This window comes from Canis lupus, chromosome 6, assembly GCF_048164855.1.
Source record: "Canis lupus baileyi chromosome 6, mCanLup2.hap1, whole genome shotgun sequence".
Taxonomy (NCBI): domain Eukaryota; kingdom Metazoa; phylum Chordata; class Mammalia; order Carnivora; family Canidae; genus Canis; species Canis lupus.
This window is the reverse complement of record NC_132843.1, coordinates 27,875,516-27,899,757: the sequence shown is the minus strand read 5'-3', so window position 1 is coordinate 27,899,757 and position 24,242 is coordinate 27,875,516. Positions and strand designations below refer to the sequence as shown.

At 42.3% G+C, this 24,242-nt stretch overlaps 1 protein-coding gene across 18 annotated transcripts in view; it reads right to left on the bottom strand.

Annotated features, from left to right (window-relative positions):
• FHOD3 (formin homology 2 domain containing 3) overlaps positions 1–24,242 on the bottom strand; it is a 463,300-nt gene that overhangs the window by 95,886 nt on the left and 343,172 nt on the right. For 6 of the 18 annotated variants that reach the window (XM_072829309.1, XM_072829316.1, XM_072829312.1 and 3 more), the window contains 4 exons: positions 24,044–24,136; positions 20,882–21,223; positions 20,384–20,455; positions 15,333–15,440 (listed from right to left, as the gene is read on the bottom strand). In XM_072829309.1, the coding sequence (XP_072685410.1) occupies positions 15,333–15,440; positions 20,384–20,455; positions 20,882–21,223; positions 24,044–24,136 (615 nt within the window). The remainder of the gene's footprint in view (positions 1–15,332; positions 15,441–20,383; positions 20,456–20,881; positions 21,224–24,043; positions 24,137–24,242) is intronic. The other 12 variants (XM_072829310.1, XM_072829313.1, XM_072829326.1 and 9 more) reach the window with 5 other exon arrangements.

The following is a 24,242-nucleotide window of genomic DNA, read 5'->3' as shown; positions in this document are numbered from 1 at the left end:
ATGGGGATAGCCAGCTGTGAGAGGCCTCAGTGAGGGATCACAGGGGTGGGTATCACTGGAAATGTTAAGTCAGGGGAATGGGTGGGAAAAGGGAAATTTTCATAAGCATATAAAAAATAGGAATGGAGTTTATTGGGAAAAGGAGTCTGTTGGACCTGTGGGCCATAACAAAACAAATCTGTATGGACAATAAGGCCTTAATTTATTGAAAAAAATTCCAAAACTAAGATACAACTATTTCTGAAATATTGGTTGGGTGAAATACTACTTGAAGTCAGTGAAAATATGCCTGCCTAGTGGAGAACACAAGATTCCTTAGTGCAGGAAAAAGATGTGACTCTTGTATCACTCACATTCTGCCCTAAGTCCCACAGCCATTCTCTGCTACTTGCCTCTGGCTCTCATTCAGAGGTGATAGAAGTAGAGGGAAGAAAGTGCCATTCCTGAAAGCCACGGGAAGGGAGTAACCAAATCCTATGCTCCAGGCTCACGAGGGAGCTACATCAGCCCTAGACACTCAGGCATGTATAGAATTTGATTTCTCCTTCACATAAATGAAGTCCAGACTATCTTGCTTAAGTTGCTGTTATTTATTTAGTTTTTTGCTATATGAAGCTCAACCTTAACCACAGAATGGACTGGTTTAGTATACCTCTCACAGTGATTGACAGAAATTGTTATGGACATAACATTTTTTTCAACCTGATTTTTATATCAGAAGCCAAAAGGGCACTCAAACAGAAAAACTTTGATACATTTACATGTATTAACATTTAAATTTTGCATGCATTTAAAAGTATTTAAGAATAAAGAAAAGCCATCACCTAGGTGGAGCTACTTGTAACACATATACCACAAAGTATTAGTATACATATAACAAAAAGAACCAACTCCACATCAGAAAAAAAAAAAAAAAACCCACTCAGTGGAAGAATGAGCAAAAGATAATGGGCATTTTGCTGAAGAATAAAATTAAATGGCCAATAAAAATACAAATGATGCTCATCTTCACTAGAAATGAGGGGAAAAGAATGTAAGTTAAACCCATAGTGATATATTGTTTCAGAAATCTCACATTGCAGATCGACAAAAACTAATGCCTGATGACCTGAAGCATTGGCACAGAACAAGACAAGAATTCTCTTATATTGCTTCTGGGAATCTAAGTTGATATAATCATTTTGGAGAAGCACTTAATGCATTTGAAGATGTGCATATCCTACAACCCAGCAATTCCACTTTAGATTTATACTAGAGAGCAACTTTTGCATGCTAAAGATGGCCAATACATACAAGAATACTATGTATTGCATTATTTTGTAGTGTTAATGGTTAATGATTAGAAATATCTATGCAGAAACACATAAACATAGTATATTTTTTACAAAGAAATACTCTATACCTGTAAAAAATGAATAGAGTGAAATGGATTGACATGGGTGATTCTAAAAAGTGCAATATATTGACAGTGAAAAGTAGTTTCAAGAATATGACCAGTATACTGTTATTTGTACAAAGTTTAAATATATGCAAAGCAAAATCATACACTATTTAGGGATATGTTTATATTTAGCAAAAACATAAAAACACATATGGAAATTATAAAAAAACAATTTCAAGTGGTCATCACTGGGAAGGAAAAATTTAAAGGAATAAGGGATTCAATTTTATATGCAATGTTCTTTATAGCTCTAAAATTTTCTGTCACTATCTAAAATCTTCTGTAAGCCTGGAATATATTTTTTGAAGTCATCCTTTTGCCCTTGAAGAATCAAAAGTTCTTCTCTTTTAATATCAAATATCTTTGAAGCCCCAAGCTAAGTGAACACAAAGGTTAAGTCTAGGGGCACCTGGGTGGCTCAGTGGTTGAGTGTCTGCCCTTGGCTCAGGTCGTGATCCTGGGGTCCGGGGATCCAGTCCCACATCAGGCTCCCCACAGGGAGCCTGCTTCTCCTTCTACCTATGTCTGCCTCTGTGTGTTTCTCATGAATAAATAAAATCTTTTTTTTTAAGTTAAGTCTAGAATTTTAAAGCAAAATATAACTCTACACAGAATTTTTTTAGGAACGGTTTTTCCCTCACAAGGGGAATTTGAATCCAGCCCAGCTCCCCAGCCTGCCCTGTGTTGTTATCTCCTTAAGTAGTAGCAGCTTTACTGAGTTCTCTTTTCAGAGGCAAGAGACAAGAACAAACTTGGTGGTCTTGCTCTTTGGTGAAGAGCAAGGTAAGAACCTTGCCATCCCCCTCCTCCCAACTTCTGACTTTAATTTGTTCTTCCAAATGTTTCCACTTATATCAGGGAAAACTTTACACGTAACTTAATAATGGGCCATTAGTGGCTATGCTAAAGAAGTCACAGTGAAGCTTCTCTATACTGTGCATTAACATCGTTTACTTCTGTAAACTGTGAATATTGGAGCGTGTATAAAATTAAAGTAGTACGAGGACTTAAGAACATTAAGTAGTGTCCAGTTTAGTCAAATGGATAAGCCATTCCTTCCTGTGGATTGTGCTCCTGCCCACTTGGACCTCATAAGAAGAGCTCTCCTAATGACTGGCCAGAACACAACAGCAAACACACTGCTGGGCAGCATTAACAATACATGAAGTCTCCTTCCTTAATCATTTCACAGTTTGGAAGAACCGAAATGTGAGCTGCTAACTCCAAGCAATGCAGAATGGTTCCTCTTTTCTGGAAATGAAACAAAATACCTTGAGCAATTCAAATTCTATTCTCCTGAGCACTCTAACACAGATCCCTGTAACAGGAAGGGAGAATTAAAAGACTTCCCGTGAGGGCGCCTGGGTGGCCCATTCAGTTAAGCATCCGCCTTCAGCTCAGGTCATGATCCTAGGGTTCTGGGATCAGGTCTCACACTGGACTCCCTGCTCAGCAGGGATTTCTGCTTTTCCCTCTACCCCTCCCCACTGCTCATGCTTCCTCAGGCTCAATCTCTCTTAAATAAATAAATAAATATCTTAAACCCCCCCCCCCCCCCCGGCCCATGAGCTTTTCTGTCCTAGATGCATATAATCCATTTTGGTCATACTGGAAACAAAAAGCTATAAACATAATATTAATAAATTAAATTACCCTAGGTCTCCTGGATAAGCCCAACATGTGAGAATATAAACTGTGTTCCCATAAATCCTGTTTCTGGAAATGGGCTCAACCTATAATATCAATGCTGGAATGCATTCAAATCATACAAAGGGGACTATTCCAAACCATCCTTTGGAAAAAAAAAAAAAAAACACATCCAAATACCAAAATTCAAGGTAGCATGGTAAGTTCTTCTCCTTATAAAGGCATCTTTTTTAAAAAGATTTTATTTATTTATTCATAAGAGACACAGAGAGAGAGGCAGAGACATAGGCAGAGGGAGAAACAAGCTCCCTGCAGGGAGCCCAAAGCAGGACTTAATCCCAGGACCCCGGGATCATGACCTGAGCTGAAGGCAGATGCTCAAACACTGAGCCACGCAGGCATCCCTATAAAGGCATCTTTCACAGATCTGTATCTTTCATATTAAGTTTTCCAGGAAAAACACTTACAATGATTGGAAGTTGCTGTGATGAAGTGCTATGGTGAAAAGGAATGAGCACAAGGCTTAGAGAAAAACCTGAGCATGGCCAACCACTGAACACCTGTGAGCCTAGTTTACTTGTTTGTAAAATGGTGGTAATAATACTTGCAACTCCTGAAGCACTGTAAGGTTAATATGACAGTTTATGTATAAGCCTGCTGAGAACAGCATTTGTGTCATAATGGGTACACGACATATGTCATTTTATGTTGGGAGCCTAAAACCTCTAAATGCAGAGAAAAAGCTAAGCTGCAGTCCCCAAGGCTAGATCTGGAATAGGACACTGGCAGTTCCCGGCCTGAGAGGCTAGACTGGGCTGGGATTCGATCTGAATCTTCCCACTGTGGCTTCCAGCTGGGTGAGTCACTGGGACTGCGTGCCACCCCACAACGCACCTGGAAAGCTGAAGTCATATATAAGTTACACCCCAGGCAACAGCAGCCGAGTGAAGCCACCTAAGAATGCAGGTGGAGAGGAGCGAGAGAGAGTGATTTTGCAATGGAGCGGATGATATACTCTGAGTGAGAGGAATTGCAACATTTAATCTTGGCCATACCAGGCTCCAGGGGCTGCCTCAGAAACCCATCTGGTTAAAGCCTCCCTCGCCAGGATGTCTGAAACAGGAACTCCATTTCACTGAAATGTGGTCGGTAATAACAATTACCATTTATGAAGACAATACTGTTTCGCAATTATTTTATGTGAAATGGTTCTTCTAACCCTACAACCTCCTGGACGAAGTTTCATTTTTCTCTCCTTAATAGATGAGGAAACAGAGGCAGAGGAGTCACATTTGGGATACAGCAGAGCTGGGCATTTAAACAAGCCTGTTAGGCCAGACCCCTAGTGTTGACCAATGTCTTAAAGAAAGTCCAAGAGGAAGGAATACATTCCATCTCATTTTATGAGGCCGTATTACTCTGGTGTACAAACCATTTTGGAAGACAGCTTGGCAATTTCTTAAAAAGCTTAACACGCATCTACTATATGACCCAGCCACTTCACTTCTAGGTATTTAACCAAGAGAAATGAAAGCACATTTCCATACCAAGACTTGCAAACAAATGTTCATAGCCAAAAATTGGAAACAACTCAAATGTCCATCAACAGGTAAACAGATAAACTGTGGTATGTCTATACGATGGAGTACTAGTCTGCAATAAAAAGGAATGAAGTATTGAAACATACAAATGAATGGATTTCAAAACAGTTATGTTAATTGAAAGAAGCCAACCCCTCCCTAAGAGTACATACGGCATGATTACATTTATATAAAACTCTAAAAAGTGTAAACTAATCTCTATGGACAGAAAGCAGACCAGTGGTTGTCTGGGATGGGGAGTGGCAGCCATAATCACAAAAGGGCATGAGAAAATATCTGGGCTGATGGATATTTGCCTTATCTCAATTGCAATAATGGTTTCACATGCATACTTAACGTCGAAAATTCTGCTCAACTTTTTTATGTCAATTACACTAAAAAAGCTGTTTAAACACACACACACTCCTTTTGGTAAGTCTGAGTTAAGTACAAGTTCTATTTGTAAAAGGAGCAGATCCTCAACATTTTTTATTTCATAACATTATCTCTAGTGAAATAGTAACAAAAGTCAAAGTAAGCTAATAAATTATCTGATATTTGAAATTATTACTTAATTTTCAAGTAGATAATTTAATATGAAGATTATAGAGGTCAAGAAACAGTAATAAAATGGCAATTCAACAATGTAGAACACAGGTTGTCCTCACAACCTGGCTATGAAATTGGGGGTCACCTGATCTAACGATCAGAGGAGAAGAGGTAACTCTGGGTTATGCTTAGGTATAAAAGGCGCCTGCTTGTCCTGAAATGAGGAGATGTCAGAATCTTCTTTCACACTTCAGGGCTACATCCCAGCTCTCAAGATGAAATGAGCAAGCGCCGGAGGCAGCCCCAAGAAACAGGCAACTTTTCACTCCTACAATCCCAGAGACATCTGCATCAAAGATGAGGACATGAGTTTAAGGCTTCCTTTTGCTTTGCCTTCTCCAGCCTGTCACACAGTGCTTCAGCACAGGTCTGAGCTTCCCAGGCACAGGAGGGAACAGAGAGGTCACGCAGCAGGCCCTGGAGACTGCATTCGCTCATGCGCACGGCTTGCTGCCATTCCTCTAGGCCTACATGGTGTCATGCTTTGACCTGACCCCCAGCCCCTTCTGCGGGCCCTGGCCTCAGGCTCATAGCAGTTCTTGCCAGTTCATTTTTACATTCTACTCTCCTGTCGAAGACCAAATGAGTCCTCCAGCCAGGAGGTCAGTCTTCCCATCACAGCCCCAGGGCCACCTCAATGTGGCTTCGTAATTAAACTATTCTCCTGGCAGCTTCCACAACACAGATTGCCACCAGTACCTCCTGTACCATGGCTTCCTGGCCTTGCTGGCCCAGACCGAGGTCCATCCTCCCCGTCTTCTACCTTCCTCTCCTCTTCAGGCCAACTTACACCTCCCATGCATGCCTACCCCTTCTCTAAATACCAAATCTCTTCTAAACATAGTCCTCCGGCTCAGGATTATGTTTTGAAGAAAAGATGTGGACTTAATGTTTTTAAAGATTTTATTTATTTATTAGAGACACACACAGAGAGAGAGACAGAGACAGACAGACAGACACAGACAGAGGGAGAAGCAGGCTCCATGCAGGGAGCCCGATGTGGGACTCAATCCCGGGTCTCCAGGATCACGCCCTGGGTTGAAAGCAGCGCTAAACCGCTAAGCCACTGGGACTGCCCAACTTACTCAATTTTTTTGAAAAAATCTCCCTCATTTAAATGGGCTTGCTCACCTCACCATGAGAGCTGGCAAACCTAGGGATAAAATGCAACATGTCTTACATTGGTGACTCAGTTTCCCAGACCTGTTACCCGAGGTGTCCCTCACGAGGATAGAGCATCTATGCTAGGCTCTCAACTTTGATGGCTTCTCTCTAGCTCTTCTACAAAATTTCATTTTCTTCACAAAATTTGCTACAATGGAGACTCTCTATTTGCTGATGGTTTGCTTACCTTCTGTGTCTGCCACTGGAGTATAAGCCAGATGAAGCCAGGAGCAGGGTCTGATTAAATCAATGTCGACGTCCCATACCAGCATGGGTGGCACATCCCGATCACTGAGATAATCTTTACTGAATGAAATATAGGAGTCCTTATATGTGTGTAGGAGGGTGTACAGCCCCCAGTGGCTAGGTTTCCAGCTGTCACTGGCTACCTTGGTTTTGCACTGGGCACTATACGAAGATTAGAAAGAAAGGATGGGGGTGGGGTTTCCTATCTAAATATCTTGCTATCTGTCTATGCACACACACTCTTTCTCAAATCAACCCAGGAGGAAACTCAACCTCTACCATTATAATGGTAAAGTTTATTTACTTATGGCTGGGCTTTGTGGGAAGCAGTGGGAGAAATGGGATATGGGACCCCGGAGTACACTCTCAGAGGGAGAAATCTCTTCCCTTGTTTCTACTCTTTTTCACTCTGTAATCTTTGTACAATGCTAATGTAAGACCACGATAGCCAGTGACAAGTAGAAAATGGACCATCAGGGGTGGACCCACAAGGAGAGGGTGCACAGAAAGGTGGTGACACAGGGGCTCAGCTCACAGCATAGAGTGTCTACAGTTCTGTCGGGGTAGGGGTTCCATCGGCAATCTTTTGAGTAGTGACATTTGCATTTCCTTGTTAGAGGTCTCACTAAAGGCTAAGTGTTACACACACTGTTCTCACTTCCCAATGGAGTAACAGTACATACCCTTTAAAGTTGGTGTCTTTACCTTTTATATAAATGAGAATGAGAGAATTGTTTAATTTTTAAAAAATCTATTCTAATCCTACTTTCCAAAGGAAGGAAACAGAATTCTGTGAGGTTAAAACTGGTCGTACATTTGTTCACCTGTTTATTTGACAAAGAGGTATGGGGCAGGGCAGTGAACAGGAGGCTGGAGAATCTCATGCAGGACACAGAAAAGGCTGCTGCCCAACAGCAGTGAAGAAGCAGCAAAGAAGTCCTACAGGAGAAGGCAAGGAAAATGAGCTCAGCACAAAGTGCCTCCTTGCAAAAAGAAAAAAAAAAACAAAAAAAAATTAAAAAAAAAAAAAAACCACCTGTTTCTTGATAAGTCATGGGAATGTGGACCCTATAGAGCATGGTTCCGCTTGTCTTAATGATATTCCCCAAGTCTCAAAATAAAAGGGCCAGTCTAGGAAAGTTAACCATCTTGATCCCTTGGCTTTGTGGGACCCAAGTCTACTACCATAGACCACTGCAGATTCATGAGCCCCATTTTAGAGACAAAGAATAAATGTTTAATGATTCAAAGGGCTGAGAGCTGAAATAGGGGTACATGAACCCACAAAGATATTACAATTCATCCTGTCTGAAGAGGAGTTTTATAGGACAGATGTCACCCACATGGCTCTTAGAGGATAAAAAGGATCAAGTGAATGATTAAAAAAGAGGTTAGCCAAAGAACAGAAAAAATTTGAAGCAAGGGGCCTCAGTAGAGCCCGGTATATTCACAGTGGCATCTCCATGGGGTTAGACGACAGTGAGGATACGAGACATGACGGCTGATGAAGCTGGAAGGTGCATGCAGGACTGAAACAGGAGAGATCCTATTGGTGATATTAACCAAGTTGGGCTTCACTGATAGTGAGAGTCAAGGTTTCTAAGCAGGAAAAATCACCTGCTCAGATCCACATTCAGGACATGTATCACTCAATATATAGTCCAGGCATGACACAGGTATTGAACTAAATCTCTGGTAGTAGGAATGGTGAGCAGTCAGTTCCAAAACACATGTGGGAGAAAGAATCTCCAAAGTCTATTGAGGATTCAGAGTCCTCCTGGGACAGAGGGCTGACAGTTTCCAAATACCCAGAGTCACTGCATGAAGCTGCCATTAGGGAGCCAGACCTACTGCAAACTCACTGGGCCAAAGCACTGGTGCTTCTCCCCTCCTGCACTTTGGATGTAACACAATCGATTAATCAGGACCACATTGTGCCTTACAGGAATTCATTGTGTATAACAAGATTGGTATCAGGAATTACCAGTAGGCAAGTAGGAAGTTAACAATGTAAAAAGAGAACTCAGCTTCTTTGAATAGCAGGGACTCGTCCACATTGGTACCTTTTATTTCCTATTGGCAGTTATGGACTTGGTGCCATTAATTGTGATCATGTAATGAGGCATTGGCTTTTATCCTATATTTATATGCTTTTCAGGATTTTCTCAGTGATGCTTGAGGATTTTTTAAAAATTTAATTCTACTTTGACCAATCTAAATTTAAAAATTAAAAAAAAGCAACACTTTAACTGGAGCCCCTTTGGACAGTGGGGCTCTTGATTCCACCAACACCATTTTTAACAAAGTACCGTATAGATCAAGTGATGGAACATAGCCAGCAAGCATTTGAGATCCAGAAAAACACATGAATCATATGTTTGGAAAAGCAGTGGTTTGAAAGCCAAACAAATAAAACCTCAAGGCACATGTAGGTACTAGTGAAGGCAAGAAATGATAAAAGCCAAAGCTAACTAGAACAAGAGGACACAAGCATGCGGACCCATGCAGAACAGATAGACCACATGAAGGAGGAAATCAGGACGAGGAAGGCACAGGTATCAGCAAGTTACACTCAGGGCAACAGACAAAAGACCTGCCAGGCAAGTAATATACAAGAGCTGAAGTAACTGTAAATAGGCAGGAAATGCCTATGGAAACAGACATCTTCATTCTGAGGAAGAGGCTTCCACACCAATGGTGGAGGCAGATTTTGAAGGGAGTCATAGAAGGGAGATCCCACAAGGGGGGGCTTGACTTGGGAGAAGTCACTGCTCAGCACAGCAGGCGCACATTCTCCTAGTCCTAGGTGTTTTGTCCCCAGGCTCCCCAAATGCCCACCCCCCCACCCGGCATTCTCTATTCCATTTGTCAATCACCATAAGAAACTGCACAATAGTGGATGACAAAAATAATGGGACTGTTTCAAGGTAGCACATGATACAGTTCTGCTCCAAAGACTACTGGCTGGATGGTAAAGAGAAGAATTGGGAGGAAGGAGAGCTCCTGACAACCCCAGAGAAGGCAGGAAACGGAGGTACTCCTAAGGAAAGAGTTTGAACACAGACCCATACATGAACCTATATCCTGGTAGGTATATGACAAATCAGTAGGGAAATAATGGATTACTCAATAAATGGTATGCAAACAAGTGAAAACATTTAAGGTGGTTCTCTGTCTCACACTATATTCCAAAATAACTTCCAGATAGATAAAATATTTCAATTTGAGAATTGCAGCTAGAAAATTGCAGCTAGAAATTCTAGAAGCAAGTATGGGAGAAAAGGGTTTCCTCATGAAGAACACAAAACCAGAAAGCAAAAAAGATTAATACTTTTAACTCATAAAATTTAAATTTTTCTGCATGGCAAAAATACCAGAAATGAAGTAAAAAGACCAGTGTTTGAAGAAAATAATTGCTACTCTTAATCAGACTTTGTTCTTTGTTAAGAACTCAATGACTATGAACCAAAAATTCACAGAAAAGGAATTATTAAAGGCTTGTGGACATATGAAAACATGCTCAATCACACTCATAGCACAAGAAGTGTAAATTTAAATTTTAATGACATAATTCTTCGCTTTCAGATGAGCAACGGCTGAGAAGTTGAGTGGTCTTTTTGCAAGAGGATGGGGGAAGCAAGCTCTCTCACACACTATGGTTGGTAAAATTGGTACAATCTTCATGAAGAGAAATTTGACAAAATTTCTCTTGCATAAGCAACTGACTTACTAAATCTATTTCTAGGAAATTATCCTATGGATAACCACACATATAAGAATTACACTGCCATATCATTGTTCACAGCAAAAACCCTGAGGCCCATCAAAATGGAATTGGGTATAAGAAGTAGCATCCAGAGGAAAAAAGTACGATGCAGCCATTAAAAAGAACACAACAATTATAAGTACTGTGGTGGGAAGAACCAGGAAACATTTTTTTAAGTGAGAAAGCAGAACACAGAATAATTTGTATAGTGTATCACTGTTTGTGTAAAGATTATTAAACATGCATATGTTTATGTGAACATCAAATATATCTGAAAGTATACCTAAGAAATTGTAGGTGCTTCTGGGGAGGGACCTTCACTTGCATTGTATATCCCCCCACATACCTTTTTTTTTTTTTTTAAGATTTTTATTTATTTATTTGAGAGAGAAAGAGAGAGAGAGAGAGAGCGCAGGTGGGAAAGGCAGAAGGAAAAGCAAACTTCCCACTGAGCAGGGAGCCCAATGCAGAACTTGATCCCAAGACCCTGAGATCACAACCTGAGCTTAAGGCAGACGCTTAGCCAACTGAGCCACCCAGGGGCCCCCTTATTTATACTTTTTAAATGCTAAATTGTGCACATATAAAGCCCATATAAAAAGAAATAAAATTTAAAGTTGCATCCTTTACTCATCCCTCATTAATGTATTATTACTCTCAACGGAGGTGCTATTACTTATATGTGGGTTTACTGTCGTCCAGGATATAGGAAAAACTGCTGGAACAGCTACAGAGGGCAGACGTTCCCAAGCTTTTCTAAAGGCTCTTGATAATTAACATGTAAAACAGGAAGGTGATTGTCATGTCCAATAACCAGTGGCACTGTTGTAAGTGGAAGAGAGAACAACAGGATCACTGCTTAAGGTACATACTGATCCTTCAGGTTTTAGCTCAGTGAACACAAAGAAGTCTTCCCTGGCCCCCTGAAATCTGGGCCTGGGGTTCTTCCAGTGTGCTCCCTGGAGCACTCAGCGTGTTCACCTGCTAATGCCCCTTCCAAGGTGCAAGCCCAACCTCGTTATCAGGGTCCTCCCCAGGCTCAGCGCCAAGACTGATGGCCTCAGAGTACCTTCAGCCCCAGGCACTCAACTCACGACCCACCCCCCCATGCCCCATCAGTAGTAACTGTGGCCACTGCAGCAAACAAGCATCTGGCCAGCATTTCTGAAAAGGCCCACAAGATGGAGATGTCACTGCAGGGATGGAAAGAGAATGCGCTCTGCCCTTCCTGACTTCCCAGACATGTTTGCTGTGGCGTAATTATTGTTTGCTTGTTTGTTTTATTTGAATACTCAATATGAATGGTTCAAATATTCTTGTAATTTTTTCTTTTAGAAATACTTAGAACATTGCCCCTCAAAAAGCACATTTCAAAATCGAAGCATTTAGAAAGTCTGCTTTAATTAAACAGTTGCATCTTGCATCCCTGAGGGCCTCTGCAAATAGTTCTGGTTTTCTTATTTTCTTTTGTTTTGGCACAACTCAATGTCCAATTTCATGAAAATTAATGTTACACTGTTGCTGAAAGAGAGTCCTCTAAATGAAGCTGTAATAGGAGATGTGGAGATAGATTCATTATAATACCCTTGCCTTGTCTTAATTTTGCATATTGTTTCTTCAGTTCTTCCTTTCTAGGTCAATTTATCATTCCAAATTTGATTAACATCCAATGTACTAGAATGCTTGAGAAAAATATGAAAACTCTAAGTCCACAATGATGCCCAGTTATATGTGGGCTGGTTTTAAGTGGCCCAAACCTCCTGAAGGGGTATTTTAGTTGGCCTGATTGTCCTAGGAGTTCAGGGAAAGGAGTCTCATTTCCAAATCAAGGGAATAGAATTCTAGATCTTTCCAGTACTGCACAGCACCCTGACAAGCTGTTTATTCATCAGGAGTATGTTAACAGAAGATGTGGTTTCTCACTGCAAAAATGCATCTACTGTTGATAATACTTGTACGTTTTTCCTGAGTTTTTCTTTTTGGCTTCAATAATTATGGGTATATAATAACATCTCAATAATCTTACAAATTCTATGGAAGAATAAACCTCAGTAAAAACAATCATGTATCTCAATAGGGCAGAAAATAGTTGTCAGTGTGAAAGTGGATTATGAGTAATATCTAAAGAATCCAGTTGTCAAAAATGAAAAAGAAAAATTAAACTCTATTAAACTATATATTAATAAATACAATTGACATTGTACGTTTGGGTGATGGTATATAAATATGAGGTGGAGTTGGGGGGCCCTTTCTCTCTTCTTTTTCTTTAATAGTCACAGACATAAGCCAGCCAGAAAGACTAAAGTGTGATAGCACAGCCAGGCTGGGGGCTTGGTGGTCTTAATAAGGAAACAGCACATCTAATATTTCAAATGATTCATCACATTGCTTTGCAAAGCCATAGACAATGATAGTTGGAAAAAAACCATGCAAATGTAAAGGAAGTAATAAACCTCTTTGAAGCTTTACTTGCTGGTGGCTACAGTAGCTGGTACAGGTATAAAACTTTCTGTGGCAGAGTGTGCTGTAAGAGAGAACAGACCACCTAGGAGAGAAAAGGCCCCTGTTATTGGTTTATCTGGTGACCAGGTTTCAGCACACAGGCTGCCTGGAGGGATTTCATGCCAGTACCTTCTTCAAGCCACGGACCACTGAGTCCACACCTCCCCAGGCGATACTTCCCCTGGTATCATATAGACTCCTCAGGCCTTGCATACCCCAGGTTGAACATCTCCACCTTTAATTTGTTTTTCTCCCAGTAACTTATGCCTAAGCTCCTAGTTTCTAACTTCCTCATGTTTGAGCAAGCCTGAACCCTCACTCTTTCTGCTACCCATGCTCCCACCTTCCTCCAAGTTGGCCCAAACTCACTGCTCTTCTCAAGCCCCATGGCCACTGCCCTTGGTGGGCATAGTCAACTCTCTCAAACTCAGAGACAGCTTCTGGTAGCCCCAGTCCCTGTGGCCTCAACCCACTGATTCCATTTATGGATGTGTTAGAACACCTCACCAGTTTCTTCAAAACCCGAACAGCTCCTGAGGTCTCAGGATGAAGACTAGCCTCTTCCCCAGGGCAGCCTTCTCCTCAGGCACTCTGGGATCTAGCCCAATCCTTTCTCTTTAAATCCTCATTTCCACCCCACGCCAGGTCTCAGAAGACACTCAGCCAGATCAGACAGGGAAGGAGACACAGGTAGGATTGTTTCCAGAGCCTGTACCCCTGGACCTCCCAGTTCAAACCTGGACCTGGGTTTCCAGGGGATGGGAAGTAGGGAGAGGCTAGAACTTCCTGTTTAGGAATTGGGGGAAATTTCCCCTAAAGCCCAGGGCTTTGGAAACCTATAAACTTCCCATTCTTATAACTTGTCAACTTCAGGGACCTCCACACTGTTCTCCAACCAATAAGTGGGTAAATTCATCTGATCCTTCAACTAGTGTTTAGTGCTGGCTCTGCCAGAGGCAGGCCCCAAGTACTAGGGGAGGATATAGCAATGAATGGGACTTGGTTCTTGTTCCCAAGGAGCTGTCCACCTAGCAGGTAAAGAGGTGAGATGTAATATCACTAAGACTCTAATATTCCCGACTTTGGCCCAAGACCTTGCATCCCTTAAGACGAGGATCGTCTTAATCTCTGGGACCAGAAGTGATTTCAGTTGATTCCAAGAAGAGGCACCCTAGGGTGAAGGACAGTGTGTCTTCAAGGTAATCACTTGTTGTCTTATTGCTAAACCATAACTAAGCCCAAATATGCTCAGCACAGGGCCATGCTAGTCTGTGGAATCTGAGATTTTTGACAATGTGGAGCTTGTGTGCCACCTCAGAAATTAGCGTGATGTGTGGCGAGATAAAGCTTATCGGACAGCTCCCTCTTCCTGGGGCTATAAGGTCTCATCTGCACTCCATCCCAACCAAATCTCTAATTACCCAGTCATACTCAGCAAAACACACTCCAGAATACACAGAAGACGATCAGAGTCTCGAACACAGGTCGAGTTTGTTTTAAATTCGAAATTTGAGGCAAAGGATCTCTGTGATTTGCTCATGTCTGGATTTCTGATCAATCATGAGCTGCTGGATGTCATATCTTATCATCACGTTTTGTCACTTCCCACTGGACCCACACGGTGGGGATCACACAGCACTTTCATGGGTACCTTTTCATTGGCTCATCAAAACCACCCTCTCAGGTAAGAGTTGGCATAACTGGCACTTCACCCTCAGGGATTAAATAGCTTCCCAGTGAGTATGTTGGAACTCTAGCCAGTCTTCTCTAACTCAGCACTCTTGCCATATAAGGTTAACTGTTCTTAATTGTTCTAAAATTACAGGTCTTACCTTTTCCTTGTAAACACATCCTTGTGCAATCACTTGCTTCCAGAAGTAATGATTAGTTAATTTCTAGCGGGTTAATACTCTTGCCAAGTTACATTCCTTCCATGGACCCATGCAATTCTTTTCTCTTCTGGTAGGTCCTGGATTAATTAACTTAATGGGCTCACTACCTCTGATTTATATGGAATTAATCATTCAAAAGTGAAAACTGGTATTTATAGGGAAAAATGCAGACCTTCCACAAACTCTAGAACAGTGTTTCATAGGTCAATCAAAACACTCACATTTACATATTTGGGAACAAATTTTTATACTTTCTATGGGAAGTCTGTAGGGAGATGAGACAACAGTGATAAATATCACCTCTAATAAAATATTTACTTTGTAAATAGTGTGAAAGACAAAATATTCTTGCCTCTGGACTATATTATGTAAAGGAAAATACCTCAGATTATGCTTTTTATTTATACTTTTCCTTTAGTCACTCTTAATCAAACTGATTTCCTTCACTTGAGGACAGTGATCAGCATACTTCTTATAAAACCTACCTTTCCAGCTTGGCCTCCTGTTGGGGTGAGAGCGATGATGTGGGGGTGGCGGGCGCAGCCGATCCAGAAGGTCTTGAGTGATAAGAGGTGTTGCCAAAGCTGTTGTATCTAAATAGTGCAGAAGTTTAAGGTGGGGAAGAGGGTGGAAGGACAGAGAAATGAGTACAAGTCAGTAAACGAATAACTTTTAGCAAACTATCTTAATATTTGCAAGAAAAACAGGTACAACTAGTATTAAATCCATCAAAGATCTGTATAAAATACCAAATGATTAGCTAAGCAAACATCTTATTTAAAATGCTGCTTTAGGTATTTCTGAAGCAATGTCAAAATGAAATCTCATCAGGTGCCCGGTACCAAGGAGAAAATGTCCTTAGAACCTTCTGGACTGGTCTGTGGACCAGAGGTACATGTATTATTCATGTTTCCAGCCAATATTTCTTTCAAATCAAGTTACAGCCACAAGGTTTCAATGAGCCTTTATCATTTCCCAGTCATTTCCGACAAGCTTCAGGATTTGTAAAGTTCTAGAGTTTTCTGTTTTTCAGAATAGCTGTCCTTTAGCAGTTTGCATTTAGCTATTATCACTCAGTACATTCCCAGAAAACAAATCATCACTTGAAGCCCTTGTGGTGGGGGGTGGGGGGTTGGGGAGCAGACCCTCGTGATTAGTCACAAATAATGAGAGTCAATGACGTCTGCTTCTCAACCTAGTCAGCCACAAGCAGGGCCAACTACTTTCCCTAAACTTGTTGAGGATACTGTATTGGGTGTGTGGGACCCCACAGGTCACTGTAATATAAGTGCCCAAAGACTTTCTCGTACACAGTGAATCCAGTCCAAGCTCCCATTGGCAGAAAGCAGCATGAACTATTCTGGGAAGCAACTTAACCTCAAATATGGATATCTTTTCACAGAGTAAGCCTACTTAAGGGAAGATAACATACTCTTACGGTTATTTGCGTATGGAAAATGTCATCTGTGGTGGTACTCACTGGAGCATTATTAAAATCATGGTGGAAAAACTGGAAGTTACCCAACCAGGTAACAAGGCAAGAATGGCTAAAAAGTGTGATATATTAATTGTCAATGGGATATTATACAACCATTAAAAATGATCACCAATTCTGTATGTAATAGTAGGGGAAATGTTTATATACAGGTTGAAGTAAAACATAAGAATATAATATTTATACAAAGTTAGATTAGAACTGTATGAAAATATACCCCAAGACCAAAAGCTATGGACAGAAAAAAAATTAAAAACAGGCCATCTATTTTAAAAAGTGGAATATAGACAGATCTTTTCCATTTGCTTTCATAAATTACAGTAATACAATGAAAAATAAAATATTTGTATTACTCCACATCTATCCTGTGCGGCTAAGTCTGCTCTTTGTGTTTTCTTGGTATCACATGTCAGGCCCATGCTTAACACTTAGGCATGCCACGAGGCAGATGAAGACTCAGATCACGAGTCTTTATCCCATCGTCCTCCTCAGCACATCACCTTCATGGGACTTGGTTTCTGGGCATTCCTTTTCTTTTCTCTTTGAAAAACCCAATATGCAGGTGCCTGGGTGACTCAGTTGGTTAAGTGTCTGCCTTTGGCTCGGGTTATAACCCCAGGGTCCTAGGATCGAGCCCCACATCAGGCTCCCTGCTTAGTGGGGTGTCTGCTTCTGCCTCTCCCTCTATTCCTCCCCTTGCTTGGGCTCGCTCGCTCTTTCTGTCAAATAAATGAATAAAATCTTTTTAAAGAACAAAAAAATAAAATTAAAAATAAAAACCCAACATGGCTATATGTCTAACAGGTTAACTGCTTCTCCATGGGAGGGTTGGTTTGATTTTTTGAGAGTGCTCCCAAACCATAGGGCATGGAGAAGGCAGAAAAGCAAAGGATAAGAACATAGAAAGAAAGGAAGCAGCAGAGAAAGGGGAAAAAAAGCTCAGGAGCGAAGAAGAGGAAGAGAAGTGGGCAGAGGGCACTGTGATGTGGGCAGGGAAGGAGGCTGCCATCAGGATCTCTGAGTCCTCAGGGAGCCAAGGCCCGGTGCCCAGGCTTCAGACCTGTATCACCCAGCAAGCATCTAAAACAATCCCCTTCTGACCCAATGTGGACATCTTGTAGAATGTTTTAACTGGATTATTTTACGAAAATTGAGTTTAAATGATATGATGGAAATGAAAACTAGCATAACATATATTCCCCCGCTTTGGTTTTTCTAATGGCTGAGCAATTAATCCACATACCTCACAGTCTGTTCAGTTTTGCTTCTTAATTTCAGCCAAACAAACTGGATCATACAATTCACTCAGTTCACTGTACTTTTTTTCCTTTGGTTCTTTACACTGACTAACTGGTTGGTTATCTACTCTAATGGGCTCAGTTGCCATCAGCCACTGAGCTGTACAGACTCCATGAAAACCACAGTGAGTGAATATGAGAAAATTAATAGGTACAAACAATATTTATACAGCATTCAAATTCCTGTCAAATGATTAAACATTGTAAAAATCTCTCACTTAAATATAAGACAATCCTTATGTACAAGCATGAAGCTGTTTTTCTTAATTTGATTGATTCCAGCGACATATATGTTTCTATTCCTCCCATCCCCCAGGACTATAAGCAAGACCAAGCGGGAGGAATCTGGGCCCAGGAAGGCCCCATCAGAGGCTGGAAGACCATCACCAGAAAGTCCAGAATCACCATCATGGGCTAACACCACCCTGCTGGGAAAGAAGAGGTTGCCAAGTTATTTCTATTCCAGTCAAATGTACAGCTCTTAACTTGCACAGAGATAATGCTCTTGGAGACATAAGAGCCGTGTTGGATGTGCTCCATAAAAATCATGTGAAAGATCCAGTAAGCCCACAATTTTAGACCTAGAAGAGACTCATAGAGAACTTATAGTTTGATGGTGTTCAAAGTGGAGCTCACACACTCCTGCAGGCATACGAAGCCATCCTGGAAATGAGAGGAAATGACATTCAAAGCCACAAGTTCTGTATCTGCTCTCTTCTTAAAATGGGTCTGCCTGTGGCCACTCGTAGGGTCTCCAAGTTCTGCTCTCCTGCCTCCCCTTCTATGATTTCCTTCCACTTCTGGGGAAAATACTTGATTGCCTGTCAAGTTTTGCTTCTCATTTCTAGAAGTGAGATGGCTGTCACAGGGACATGTGCATATTTGAATAGAAATATGATGTCAGACTTTTTCTGATAGAAATTCAGTCTCATTTGTCTGAGGACAGGTTTTGTCAATCAGGCTTATGTAGGTGTTTCCTAGAATCTTATTGTTTAAATCTGAAACCCCAAGGTTCTGACAAAAATGAATTTGAAGCACATATGATAGACAAATTACATCTTTTACAACTCTTTAAACTCCTCACAAAAAACTTTAGATAGGCTGTTTGATTTTTATTTAAAGATTTTATTTATTTGTTCATAAGACACACACAGAGAGAGGCAGAAACATAGGCAGAGGGAGAAGCAGGCTCCTTGTGGGGAACCCGACGCAGGACTGGATCCCAGAACCCCAGGATCACGAACTCAGCCAAAGGCAGACACTCAACCACTGAGCCATTCAGGTGGTCCTTAGACAGGCTGTTTAAAACTCTGAGGGAAATATGGGGTAATAGGTGGCTCATTTGGTTAAGCATCAACTCTTGGTTTCAGCTCAGGTCATGATCTCAGGGTCCTAGGATTGAGCCTTGACTTGGACTCCCTGATCAACAGGAGGTCTGCTGGAAGATTCTCTCCCTTTGTGCCTCTCCCCATCTCCACATGTGCATGCTCTTTTCCCTCTCTGTCTCAAAATAAATACATAAATCTTTAATAAAATTTTGAGGGAAGTTTCAAAACATTCTTAGGTTTTATGTAAGCAGAAAGGTTGATGATCAGAGTTCTAGATTAATTCTTCTATTTATTAGATGGAACGTCTGATACTCGTTGCAACTGGTATGCAAGACCTCTTCTTTGTGGTGTGCAAGAGCTGTTTTTCGAGTCTGGCTCCTCTATGCTTTTATTCAAAACAAGACGTAAATTCTTGCTGAGCACCCAGGCCACGAGTCCCCCAAACATGGGCTCTGACAAAAGTGTTTCGTTGAGGAGGACTTGCCTGAAGAACCCCTGGCAGGGAGCAGCCATGGTTCGGGCCTGGTGTTTGAAGCTATTGTGTAGATGACCCCAGGAAGGAGAGAGACAGACTGCCTAAAAGAGGGGCCTATACAACATACAAGTTAGGACCAGAACCTGGAGCAGGATGCTTGGGGTAGAAAGCGCTCTCTACTTCCCTAGGTCTTTGTGCCTGTTTCCTCATGTAAATAACAGCTAATAACAGAACCTACCTCTTAGCATGAAGTAATACTTTAGGATGCTAATTTCATGGCAAGCAGAGGGCCTGACTCATAAATAAATAGATAAGATCAATGTTCTCAATGATTATTACTCTAAGATGGGAGTGGCCATCCATATTATCAATCAGTGATTTCAGATAATGGATTGTTCAAAATATTCCAACCCTCTATTTCCCATTCCTCACTCTGCAGAGAACCCCCAACCCAGGCAGCAGTGGAAGGCAGGCACACAGGCACGTGACAAGCCTCTGTTAAAAATTCCTTGTGCAGTTTGGATTTGCACACCTCCTTCCCTCTGCTCCTCTCTCCAATTTCTACCTGAATTATTGTAGTGCTCACACTTAAATAATGTAGTTGCATGAACGCCTACGAAGGGACTCACACTGCAACTGCTTGCCATCTCATGGGGAGCTACAAGGAGTCTTTGAAAGAAAAAAACGCAGACATTAGAATAAAAACAGAAAGCTATAGAAAAGGGAAAGAGGGACGCCTGAGTGGCTCAGCAGTTGAGCATCTGTCTTTGGCTCTGGGCATGATCCCGGGGTGCTGGGATCCAGTCCCACATCAGGATCCTTGCGTGGAGCCTGCTTCTCCCTCTGTGTCTCTGCCTCTCTCTCTCTCTCTATGTCTCTCATGAATAAATAAAAAAAATCTTTTGAAAAAAGAAAAGGGAAAGAAAATAAAGACACCCACCTATTGGAAGAGAAAGACCGGAAGTTGTAAGGCTCAGAGGCAGAATAGGTGCTCAAGTGGGGAGAATCAGGACTGTTAAGGGAAGGAAAGTTCCACTGAAACCACTGCACGGACAGACAGCAGAACACTCCGCTGCATTCTGCAGGTCAAACAAGACCCCCGCCACATGGGTAGGTGCAAAATGTCTAGATTTTGTTAGGCCATGCATATTGTTTAAAACGGTATGCTTAAACATCTATTTTTAGTAATCATATTGTAACAGAAGAGCTCTTTGATTCAAACAGATGACAGTTCTCTTCTGTCTCTTGCCTAAATACTGGTAGTTAGTTAGTTAGTAGTTGGAGAGTTCGGTTAGGCCTCAACTGCCCCCTGCTTGGACCGGACTCCACACAAACACAGCAGAAGGCAAGCCGGATGGGAGGGTACAGTCAACATGCTGGGTCTCCTTCCCTAGATTAAACTCACACAGGCCTGCAGGGGGTTGGAGCCTGGATCTACCTGCTTTCCTTCTGGGACTCAGCCTCCTTTTCCTTGGTGGACAAGGGCGAGTCCTCAAAGTCGTAGGAGAAGAGGTGGAAAGGGCTGTGGGGCACATAGGGCAGCTTTTCTATGGTTGGTGATGCCTTCAGGGGCCCAGGCGTGGCGGAGGGCCGGGAGGCAGAGGCAGGGGGCAGGGGCGGTGACAGGCGGGCAGGCCCAGAGCCGTGCAAGGGGCTCCCCACTGCCATCGTGCTGGCTGGAAGCCACTTTCCCTGCGAGGTGGCACTCGACAGGGTGGAGCTCTCAGGAGCAGCATCCTCTCCTGCGGGGCTCTGCTCCGAGGCAGGTCCGGCTTCTCTGCTGACCCAGTGGGGAAGAAGGGAAGTGGGGGAAGGAAAGGGAAGCAGAGGTTAGGAAGGAGAAAAAGACACAGAAACCCCACTACCGTTATGGCCACTTAACTCCAGGGTCCAGCTAGGTTTCTTGAACTGCAGCATAAAAGCCCATCACCAGAAGCTTTGGTTTGCCCTACAATCCTGGCGCCCTGCGCTTGTCAATCTGGGATGCCAGACTTGCCAAAATCAAAGACACATTCCCAAGAACCAGGCTGGCCTCGGTACTCGGGAGCCCCCAGAGCTCTTCTTCAGCAGCTCCCAGCCTCCCCAGTTTCTCCCCCACTGACTGTATTGGTCCCTAAATTTCCAAAGTTGGAACTTCATTTCTTTCTCTTGATCAAATCAAGGTTCTGTCCTCCTCCTATAAAGCCCAGCCTTGACGAAACGGTATCCCCCAAGCCTCATAGCCTTTAGGTCCCTGCTTTCAGGTGCTTTGTCAAAAGCAAGGTATGGAAAAGGACAAAGGAGGAGAGATGCCAGCAAGCAATGCAAACCGCCAGAAAATAAAATGTTAAATAAATAATACATAAATAATGAATAAATAACAATAAATTTAAATAAATGTTAAATAAATAAGAGTCAAATTTTACCCACTTCACACTTTTTCCACAACCCACCTCTACAACTATGCCCTAGACATCTGGACTCCTTCAGCAGCCCAGTCCTGCCACAGTTTTAAAACTTTTCCATCTTCACAGGTTTGGATTTGGACCACTTAGATCTTTTGACGTACACTCTTGGAACCTGAAAAATCTGTTAAACTCTGCATTTTTCAAAAACCATGGTCCCTCTCCCAGAGAATTTGACTCTCCAGCATGCCCATTTGGGAATGGGAGGTGAACGATTTTCTTTTCTACCTCAAATTCCGAGCTCCATCTGTATAGAAGGGCAGGGACATACCAGTTCCCCTGGCTTGATGGGAGGATGAGATGAGACCTCGCCACAGTGCCCAGCCCAGGCCTGCCACACGTGGCATGTACACACAGCGGGCACACGTGGCATGCACACACAAAGCAGCAGCCAGTAGGCAGAACAAGCAGTGGAAGACACCAACCCAAGAGAAGTAAGCAGCATCTTTCTCATCACTTTAAGGTATGATCAGATTATGCCAAGGAATAAATACATACAGTTCAATGTTCAGGAGTACCTCAGTTACTGTCAAGACCAAGCCCTGGTGTTCAACATGCACAACTTTATTTCCTAAAACGGGAAAGCCTAATAGTAGTTTGATCAAGGGTGCCTCCAGCATCAGGTCATATAGGAAAAAAGAGCCTTCAGAGCAATAAGCCAACACCTACCCATGTAAATAACAACCTTATATAAATGAAACGACAATACAACATCAAGAGGGATGCTTCAAAGGTTGCCCTTTCCAGCCAGCTTCTTCTATCTGGTCCTAGGTGCTATATACCATGAGAGTAGCTGGGGGGGGGGGGGGGAGTGGAGAGGGGGTCTGGGAGTGGTGATTGTGTGGGTGGGACAGAACGTGTACATTTAAGCACATATGGAGCCAAACCAGTGTGTTCTTTGAGGGTCTACATGATATTCTGCGGCTAATTTACAACCTAATATGTGACTATCAACGAAACTTCCTCCCTCTTCAGAGCACACCTAGCTGATTATCTTTACCCCCAGGCATCAGCAGCTCCACGTAGGTGAGGGGCTCTGGCTAATGACAACCTTTCTCCACCTTTCTCCCCCCTCATTCTGACACACATGGCTCACTCTTTGTCACCAGGTCATTCTTTTCCTCTCTCCACACCGCACCCTGTTGGCTTCTTCCCTGATGTTTCCAAAGCAGGGAAATAATCACTAGTTTCTCAGATTAGATAGGATTCCATGGCCCTGGGAGCTGTGGGTGTGTCGGTGCGTCCAAATGGACCACTTTTATGCCACTGGTGTCTGGGGAAAGAGGCCAGGCAGCAAAGAATCATGTTGACTTTGAAGTTCATAAGAAAGAATTTTTTACCCTAATTTATCCAAGACCTCTTTGATTTTTGCTTATTTGTGGAAAAACAGTAAAAATATCAATTGGCTGTGGTAATCAGTTAAATGAAAAAAAAATTCAACTTTTGAATGTTAGAACATGAAATTACCTGTGATCAATTTTTATTTTTTATAAATATATTATTTTGGGAATCTATAAAATCAAAAAATAACTGCCAGGAGCCTATATCTATTAATACTCCTGAAGACAGAAAGCATGAGCAGAAGACAGTAAACTCCCTCAAAAGGTTGTAGAATTGTGTTACTTATTCTCGGTATGAAAACAGATAATGGGAAATTTTTCTAGGTTGCATCGGGTGAAACAGACTCCTGTCCAAATACTTGGATAAAAAAACAAACCCACATCATTAATGCAGTCATTTACCCACACATTTTAGCAGCTATTACATTGGTAAAATTAATAGGAAGAAGGGGAAACATGCAATTATCCTTCCGACAATGCTGAAAGGGTTAATAACATTTTCTGAGCAGATGTGAACACCCTTCTAGTCACTGCCCATCTAAGCCAGAACACTAAGGAGGAAGGGAACAGCAGGGAGAAAGCCAGCTACGTGATTTTTCTGTAAAGCATGGTAAGGAAGGGGAAGTGCAGTTCTCTAACCAACACGTGCTCGGTGATTTCTTCAAAGCCAGTCACTGTGTGGCTCTGTGTTCAGGGTAAAGATTTGCCAGTGGGAGCCAGTGAGGAAAGGAGATTTCTGAAAGGTGGCTGCAAACTATCTAACCGGAAGGAACCTCGGGCTATTAGTGGGAGCCTGGGAGGGTCCAGACTCGGTACCTGTCCTTGCCCTGACAGGGGGCATCGTCCTCTCTCTCTTCCTCTGAATTGGGCTCCGTGACTGGCTGCTCCTCTTCCTCCTCCTCCTCTTCCCTAAGACAAGGCCAGGAAAAGAGAAATGCACAGACACAAGATGGAAAAACGAGATAAACGTTACAAACAGGAAGATGAGCAAAAACAGAACACAACGACACACTCC